Raw genomic sequence first — 9914 nt, 5'->3', positions numbered from 1 at the left:
GGTAGCGAAATAAAACAAAACATCCATCTTCTACCGCTTATCCTGCATTCAGGGCTGCGGGGGATGCTGGAGCCTATCCCAGCCTTATCGGGCACGAGGCAAGGTACACATGCAATTTACTAAATTTTCCCAATTTACCTGCTGGATGTTTTTGGACTGTGGGAGGAACACGAGGAGAACATACAAACTCCACAGAGAAAGGTACCCTTGTCGGAAATGAACTGCGGCTATTTGCGCAGTGAGGCCATATTTAATTAATAAGTTTCCAAAGTAAACCAAAAATGGAAAAAATCTACAATGAAGAACAATGGGAAAAAGCAAGTATTCCCTAACATTGTACATGTTTAAATTTGGTATACATGAAATCACATGTATTGTGCAAAATACCTTAATCTAAACATGAGAATAAATGCTAGTACTTATGAGCAATTGTCATATAATTCAGGCATTATATGTGGCGTGGCGCCCTGTGAGTAGGCTGCCACGCCGCTAAGTGGCGCTACAGGTAAACACAAACCGGAAAAACAGTTGGAATGGCTCGGTTGGCGCATGCGCACCGGTATTTCTTCCTTTCCGACCCTCGAGCGAAAGAGACAAGATGGGACATCAGCAGCTCTACTGGAGTCACCCTAGAAAATTCGGACAGGGATCCCGTTCCTGGTAATTATTTTTCTCTGCGTGCAGGTTGCCGGATAATGCCACCGGTTATGTCTGTTTAAATGTATTTGAGCCGTTCAAGAATTGGTAATATTTAACCAAACAGTCACCGCATGGGAACCGCTCAATTTTCAATATGGCGACTCGAAGCGGGTGTGTTAGCTATAAAGCTAGTACAGACGTTAGCACTTGGGTTTACAATTCCTAGCGTGTAAATGGTATGGTGTTCATTTAGACCAATTATTGGCAACTGTTTGCCTTTTGTTCAATAGACAAACGTTTCCGAATTTTAAAACAAACTACATTCGCACGATAATTGTGCGCATGTGTTAATCTTACACAGCACCAATCATGCGCTTTATTCCAGTCTCGAGTAGCCAAACGTCCAACGTTTAATCTCCCTGCTTCACATCGTTTCTTTGGCTAATGCAATGTTCAATTTTATTTTTTTACAGCCGAGTATGTTCGAACAGACATGGTCTGATCCGTAAATACGGACTCAACATGTGCCGTCAGTGCTTCAGGCAGTACGCTAAGGACATTGGTTTCATCAAGGCAAGTATCGAAAACGTTGAATGACTTTTCTGTTTTACATTTAATAATTCTGTCTGTATTAGCACACCTAACGTAATTGGTCCCATGCAGATTGGGCCAGAATACTTGCTTATTGGTTTGAAAAGAGACTTATCTATAAATATCAGTTTCTTGTATGTTAGTATTTGAATGTAACCTATTGCTTTACACACTTTGTATATGCTAATCTTATTTTATAAAGGTATGATTGACCAGTAACGTATATATAACCAGTAACTTAAACATGCATATCCAATTTTATAAAGGTATGATCGACCAGTTTAGCGCACTGTCTAAATGTATTACCCTCTCCCCTCAGCTGGACTAAAACCTGTGCTGCAATGTCTGCAAATCCGTGGATGGACCAATTGTGATCTGGAAGGCCACCATTATGCAAAATTCTGTTCTGCGAATAAATTTTTTTTTGGCCAAGATGAAGGGTGTGCGAATGTCTAAGCTCTTTTTGTCTACATTGTTTTAGCTAGAAAAATCTTAGCCTGAGAGAATCCAGGTAAAATTTGAGCAACCCACTAATAGACACAAAACACCATCATGTTGCATAAATGCTGAAGAGTATGAATTTAAATTTGGGGAATTTTGGGTTGGTGTGGCACCGGGGATAGAGTGATCTTCCCTGGAACGAATATTCCTGTTTGATTCCCAGCTCCTCCTAGTATGTTGAATTTGATCACAGATTTGTGATCCTGAGGATACTTTAAACATGGTATAAGAACAATTTATAACATTTCATCTATATTTGCAATTTACAATTTATCACTTTGCAATACTGTCTTACAGTTAAAAGTGCATATTGTAAGTTAACTGTAAATTACTTTACTTTAACACAGTAGTGAGCAGCAGATATGCAATCAATTTACAAACTAGGTTTTAGCCAGAATGTAAACTCTGCCCATGTCCACTAATTTATTTCATGCTGACTTCATTTCCATGTTAATTCAATGAGTTCTCTGTAGTACAGCCATTTGTTTTGTACCGTTGCCTAACGAATTTGCCAGATTGATTAAACCATAGACCAGCGACTTGCCCTGAGAGATAGCGGGCAGATCTTTGTAGTTGCCTCTAAAGATTTCCTGAAGTCATTTTTGAGCATTTGATCTTGTATTGGTTCATACTGGAAACACTAGATGGCAGCAGCTAAGCAAGCATAATTTGAGGTGCAGGCCAAAAATTCACAAATGGCAGTGAAAAATGGTGGCATTCTTTGCCATGGATTATGTGTTACACGTACACTATCCATGTCTGACATGTATTGAGGGCACATCTGGCACTTAATTATTTGTCAAGACTAGGTTTCAGGCTTTGTTCCTTTTTTACTGTGACAGCTAAGAGTTTGATGGGTTTGGGGATGGAATTTTAATGACTTCACTGGGATTTAGGGGATGGATCTTAGAGGTAAGAGTTCTCTGAGATAGTTCCTCTAGAGAGGCAGTACATACAGTTGATGTTTGAAAACTTGAAGGAAACAATGAATGGAAGCATTTGTTACCAAGCACGAAGACACAATATTGCAGACTAGATTGAAGATATTTTAAGTTTCAATGAAAATCTAGGTAATGTATTTGATGCTTAAGACCACACAGACCCATGTCTATGCATTGTATGATTGCACATCTTTACTGAAAATTATATATGACAGCAACTGCAGTTTGACATTTGAGGATTGGCCACAATAGTCTTAAAACCTTATGTTTATTATAATTTCATAGTACTGCTCCACTAATTTCAGTGATTGCAAAAAAGATTTGCTTGTTTACATCACAGAATTAATTTGACAGGTTAATACTGGAATTTAAGATATATCTAAAAATCAACTATAAAGAATACAGTTCAGTGTTCTGTTAAAACTAGGCATTTGGTTTTCCAAATATTGTCTATTGCAGTCCAATACTATTTACGTACTCTTAACAGGTTTCACATCCAAAAAAACTGCACATAGTCATTGATGATAAAAGGCTAAAAGAATAAGAACAACTATCACAAAGGAAATTGTTGTGCCAGTTACAAGAAAAATATAACAATGATAAATAATAGTAAAAAAAATATATAAACAGTAAAAAAAGCACATACAAATATAGTGATTTAAATTAAATTTTTAATTGCAAGTGGTTTAATGCAAGTGAGCATTTTCAAACAGCTCTCATATACTGCAGTAAAAGACCCAGCTGCTTCATCTAGTAGCAGTAATGTAAAGATAACTTGTTCTTTTGAATTTTTTAGCTATTGCATTTGCAGGCTTTTACACATACTTTTATTTGACCTGATGACATGCAACTTAATTTTTATTGAAGATGCATGATGTTTGGATAATTTGATTATAAAAACTTAGTCTGAAACAACTGTCATTGAAATCAACAAGTTCTCAAAGTTGATGAAACATCGGTATAAGCTTATTCCCTATATAAGGCACACATAACCTATCACTTTAAAAATTTACTGTTGGCCACTAGCATTGGTTGTGACCCCATCCATCCATCCATCCATCCATCCATCCATCCATCCACTATCAACCACTTATTCAATGCATACAGTGGCAGTGCTGCTTGAGCAGATCCCAGCTGCCATCAGGCGAGAGGCAAGTTACCCCCTGGACTGGCTACCAATCAATCGGAGGGCCACGTACAGAGACACTGACAACCGTTCACTTTCATTTGCAGACCAGGCCAATTCTCTCAATTAACCTGCATATTATTGGACTGAGAACCTGGGGGGGAAACCCACGCCGACATGGGGAGGGCATTCAAACCACACACAAAAAGGTCTCCTGTCGGAATCAAACCGGGGTCAGTCGCCGCGTGAGGCAAATAGCTGCCGCGCCACTATTTCTGACCCCAATCACGATGAATGTTGAGTACGCCTTGTCAACGTCACACCAGAGAATCATGTTCCCATCAATTAGTGATGTTTGACAAACAGTCCTTTGTACATGTATGTGTTGAAGGGCCTTGAATATTGAATCTGTCTCATCTCAATTTCTTTTCTCTTTCTGTCATTACAAGACAGCTGATTTGATCCAAGAAATGAATTGATCTGACATGGAAGCGCTATCCGTCAGTCAACCTGCTCATTTTGACATTTCCCTGTGGACATAGCTTGTACCAGTTCTTTTGTTGTCACTTCTCTGTGTAGGGGCTGTGGATCTTGGTTCTGTCTTTGTACGTCTCTCGACAATCCCAATAGAGAGCAGCGTTCGAAGAAGACGCTGGCACAACGTTGGCAGAAATATTACTGAATCTTGTGTTCAGGTCATTGTGCTGCCACAGACTGGGCTTGTCACTTGGAAGTGAAAACATACAATCTCTTTGAGAAACTGTTCGTGTTATTGAAACTTTTTTTTTCTCTAGAAAGAATCGGAAGGATGATGTTGATACGCTTGTAGAAAATAAAACCTTTGTCGGCGGTGGGGCTTGTTGGTTATGTAAGCCGACACGTATGAGTTTCTTTCTACTGAGAAATGCATTTGTTTTTACCCATCCATCCATTTATCCCACACTCGGGGTTGCAAGGGATGCTGGAGCCTCTCTCGGCTGTCATCGGGCGATAGGCCTTGTACACCCTGGACTAGTCCCAATTTATCCAATTAACCTTTTGCATGGTTTTGGACGGTGGGAGGAAACCGGAGAACCCAGAGTAGACACGGGGAGCTCATGCAAACTCCAAAAAGAAAGATCCCTCGTCGGAATCGATGCAGCTTCGTAGCCGCTAACCACTGCAGCACGGTGCCTCCTAGCATGTGCTATCAGTTGATCCAATTTCGTGCGGTACCAGTATCATGTTGACAATAAGTGCGGTCTCACCCATTTTTTATAATCTGCTAATTTATTCTTTTATTTTTAGTAATACCAGGAGTGACAATATTACACTATTTGCTTGGGAAAAGCTTAGACATTAAGGGTTCCAAATAAGAACATCAGTTTGTACTTAAAATCAAAGTGGAGATATCATTGCAGTCACACAAATTTAACGGCACCATTTGAGTTAAGGGTGTATTCATCACGAATTCTGTATTATCTTAGAAATGGGAGCGGCTCATACTATGCTTACAGTAGGTGGAGGATCGGTAATAATTTATCACATCTACTTTGTAGCACAAAACCATGGAGAGGCTTCACCACAAGCTTATATCTGGTTCATTGTTTTGAGTGGAAATGCAACTCTTACCATTTTTCTACTTCTCAAAATCTGAAGTCACGAAACAACTCTTCTGTGGTAAATGTACCATTTGTTTGGACTGTGTGCTTGGCCACTGTTCATAGATTTACTCGGCCAAATGAACTATTTGGATTTTGTGGGATTCACCGACTGTATTTTTGTTCAGTCTTTCCATCATCATACACTATACCAGGGGTGGGCAATTATTTTGGCTGGCGGGGCACATTTCTTATTTAATTTTTATGCACGGGCCAACTGGGTGAACAAAATGAAAATTGCAATTTGAAAAATTTAAATTTTTTGGCATTTTATTTCAATTTTGAAATCCTTAATAATAATATAAATGTACCGGCCGACATTATTTTGGAAAAAAAATTAAAGGAAAAAAATTAAAAAGGAAAAAATAAGTTTCTAAATTCAATATTGTTTGAAAATACTTGTTAAAATATTCAAAGAAAATAGTTTAGCGCGCTGGATAAAACTGCAAAACGGGCCGGATACGCTCTGGTTGAAAAGACTGGGTTCAGAATGTAGCTTCTGTGTTTTGTCTTTTAAATATGAAGCGCTTTCATTCTATCATGGTGCCGAATCTATTCTCCATAGTTTTGCATAATTTAATCACTTACCTCTTAGTATGCCTGTACATTTCATAATATTTAATTACATGATTCCTCTGTGGGTTCACTTATCCTACTTAAGGACCGCTCATGTAATTTGGCTTCCTTCTGTGGGACAATACGTGATTGTTCATTGTCCCTTTCAAATAAATACTGAAGTAAATAAACATGTAAGTCAATAAATAAATTAGTGAATGAGATTACTTGTTTTGTAGTTTGGGACTGGAAGATTCAGCACAGCTCAGACAAACTACTTTGTGCACGATAGAGGTGTTCAGCCAATTGCTTAGATTATAGGTAAAATGGAGAAGTAGTGGCACAGTTGGCATGGAAACATTTCTACCTGATTTGCTTTCCGTTGGTAGAAAAAGAGGCACTTCTCTCCAAAAGGTTCCCTCAAAGTGTTATGTGCAAACACAAGGTTCTTTTGTGTTCTCCCCCACTTTGGGTTTAGGGGAATTGGTGTTAACTCACGGATGGCGTGGAAGAAAAGAGTGGAAAAAAATGTGTCCCTCAAAGACAGAGTGAATAAATGGAAATATGAATTGATAGGAAAATAGATCGCTTAAAAAAAAACAGCGGAAGCTTCAAGTCAAAACTGAAAATAAGAGGTAAGCGTTATGGTCTTTCCCACTGAATTATTGTTATTGTAAGGCTTTCGAAAATGGGAACAGCCGGTCAAAATATGTCGTACATCACATTAATATAAATAGGGGTTAATATGGGTTGACACCGTAAAAGCAGTGCAACAAATTATAAGCTACAAGATTCAAAACAGGTGCAATGCATTATTACTGCAGTGCTGAAAATAAATTAGGAATTGTGCATGCTTTATTATACACCTCAACTCAACAAAGCTCATACTTGGAGTATTGATGACATAAACGTTAAGCTTGATACTCCTCCTCGATTAGTTAGGTGAAAAATGATTTAAAACTGCGCCGACTTTTACTTAATTTTCCGGCGTGAGTGTTCATTCTCTGGTCATTTCATCAACCGACGTACAGGATACAGCTAATGATTTTATTTCACCTCAAGATTGTCGCCGATGTCAGTGAGATGGGGTGAAAATGACAAATGTTGTCTTTAGTAACAGATATTTAGGGCTTCCCAGAGATCATTTCATGGTGGCATGAAACTTGTTTATTGGATATTGATAACAGGTCTAAGTATAGATTTTGTTTGTGCTGGATTGTTAGTGCACGCTGACCTCATTTGTCTGGCAAGGAGAGTCCTCAATAAACATTTACTTGGGAAAAAAAAAGATATAAAGCCCTACTGTTCACCAAATGAACTCCATTCTCGGATATTTCCTCTGCAGTGTTTATGATTGAACATATTTCCGCTGGAATTGAACTTTGTTGAGGCACAGAATGAAACAGAGGTCGAAAAAAAAAACCCATTCGTTGGTCGGCCGGTGAACGCGTATTCTACTGCGTGCCGAAATCTAAGATTTGATCACCTCAGTCGACAGCCATTTTTCTATAAAGATTTGTAACACCGACACGAGATATTTAAGTAATACAAAAAAAAAAAAAAAAATTGCAGAAGCCATTATGGCCCAAGAATCAGAGGGCCGAAAGGAGAACATTTGTTGGGTTGACACAGCCCAGCAGGAAAGGCAAAGCTGTGATTAATATTGTTAATGATGGCTGCTTTTCAACTCGGCGTTCTGGTTCCAGGGTCCTGCTGCAATTTGGCTGGATTGCAGGGCTTGCTGGGACATTTCAATGGAACAGAGGTATTGTTATTGTGATTAATTAAACCTGCACATTTGGCAGTACACAAGTTACTGATGACCCTGAATTGACTTTATGCTGGTTTTGCTTGTACTCTAAGCCTGTGTGATGCTGAAACAGCACAAACATTAGACAAATTATTGTTCAAAAGTAGTCAAAAGGGAACTTGCTCAACATTAGAATTAAACCTGTCAGTTTTTAACTCGGATATTATGCCGCTATAGCTCGAATCCCCCCCCAAAAAATGCACCAAGATTGCACGCTGTATTGACACAACATAAGGAATTGCATTGTGTTTGTCACTGGAACATATTAGATGTACGTGAGGCTCCAAACTGCAGAAAAGCTTTTCATCACAAGCCATATTTAACAGCTTTTCTGCAGACCAGTTAAGGTTTTGCTTATTTTCAAATTTTTCTATTTTTTGTGTGGTGGAAGTGGTCATCTTACTAGGTCACCTGTTTGCTAATGTCGACCGATTCTCACAAAAGGTAAAATCTGCCAAAATAGAATAATCAAAAGATTGGCATGTAGTGACTTGAACCAACTCGGAAATTTGGAAAAGAAATATTCAGAAATCTCTGTGATTCAGGGTGTTTTACAATCTTTTTAGCCGTTCAAAAACATTTAAATTGAATTAATTACTTTTCTATTCGTAGCACGTCGAAGCACCGAATGAGCTCCCGCTTATTTTTTCTCAAATGTTTCATTGTCACGCACAAGGATGTATCTGCTGAATAGCAATTCAAATTGACCAACATTCAAGTCAAAATTTAAAATAAGAAAATACATCATTGCCTTAAGTATGAAGTGCAGACCACACATTGTGATGCCATAAAAAACACAATAATGATGAATTCATGAACATAAATGATGATACAGCTGAATGAGGAGAGGCAAAACGTGAAAAACAAATAGAAAAGCAGGATGGTATTACCTTAAAGGGAAGAGAAGAGCTCACTTTGGTGCCCCAAAGTGTTTGCGGAACTTGAACTATGATTTTTTTTTATCATTTTCAAATCTCAAGCCAATTAATTGCCTATGGAAAATTGGGGTTTGATCTATTAGACGGTGCTAATATCATTAAGCGCAAACCCACAGAGGAGATGTCATACGGCTTTAGGTTATACACACACACACGGATGCCTTTGAATTTGAATAAAAAAATCCTCACATACAACAGCGAATTTCTGCGGTACCTCGGAGTGCAACTGGATTAAAACAAGATCCATTAAACTGATGAAACTTAAGGTCAAAGTCGTATAGGACATCCACTCTCACGGCCCAATTAGTGTAGTCAATAAATCACTGTCTTCTCTCTGGTCGGCGAGAGAAGCGATGCTACAAAAGCCCAGCGGTCCTGTGGGGGCAGTCTTGCACCGCGGTTTGATACTATACTGCTCAAAAAAATAAAGGGAACACTTGAACAACACAATGTAACTCCAAGTCAATCACTCTTCTGTGAAATCATAGTGTCCACTCAGGAAGCAACACAGATTCATTTTGACTTGTTTTAAGGACATTACATCAAAGTTGGATCAGCCCGGAGTTTGTTTTTACACTTTAATTTTGAGTGTGATTCCTAATCCAGACCTCCATGGGTTGATACAATTGATTTCCATTGATCATTTTTGTGTGATTTTGTTGTCAGCACATTCAACTGTGTAAAGAGCAAAGTATTTCATAAGAATATTTCATTCATTTAGATCTAGGATGTGTTTTTTAAGCGTTCCCTTTATTTTTTTTGAGCAGTGTAGTAGAAACCATAAAGCTCTGGGAGTCGGTGTGACGGGAGGTTCTGAACTGCTCTCCCAGGATGGGCTTTTCCCATCACACATAAACAACAAACCAAAAACAATCCAAGACATGCAGAACGGCGCCGGCCTTGCTCGGACTGTAACTAACCGAACGGTCCGCGGCATTCGGAGTGGAGATTACGGGTGCAGAAGGAAACCGGGGGTTAGCATCGGGCAGTCACAGCAGGAGGGCAGACCCGCCGGAAGAAAAAAAAAAAAAAAAAAAAATCAAAGCGTAAAGATATAAGACATTTAAACAGATAGCCTGATCTTTGCCCTGTGTTCGACACCTCCGACTTTCTTTCTATATGTGTTGTCACGACTGCGTTTGAATGAGAGGGAGAGACAGAAAAGCCGTCACC

General features: G+C 38.8%; 1 protein-coding gene across 1 annotated transcript; it reads left to right on the top strand.

Annotated features, from left to right (window-relative positions):
* Positions 1 to 551: 551 nt before the first annotated feature.
* On the top strand, positions 552 to 1664 carry rps29 (ribosomal protein S29). Its single transcript, XM_086167133.1, has 3 exons — positions 552 to 660; positions 1113 to 1212; positions 1550 to 1664. The coding sequence occupies exons 1-3, from the start codon at positions 599 to 601 to the stop codon at positions 1556 to 1558; spliced, it is 171 nt and encodes a 56-aa protein (XP_086023259.1). The 5' UTR covers positions 552 to 598; the 3' UTR covers positions 1559 to 1664.
* Positions 1665 to 9914: the final 8250 nt, after the last annotated feature.

Source organism: Fistularia commersonii, chromosome 20, assembly GCF_037954325.1.
Source record: "Fistularia commersonii isolate RoL2024-O1a breed Wild chromosome 20, RoL_Fcom_v1.0, whole genome shotgun sequence".
NCBI lineage: Eukaryota > Metazoa > Chordata > Actinopteri > Syngnathiformes > Fistulariidae > Fistularia > Fistularia commersonii.
Note: the sequence above shows the minus strand (reverse complement) of the source record. Positions and strands in the feature narration are given on the sequence as shown.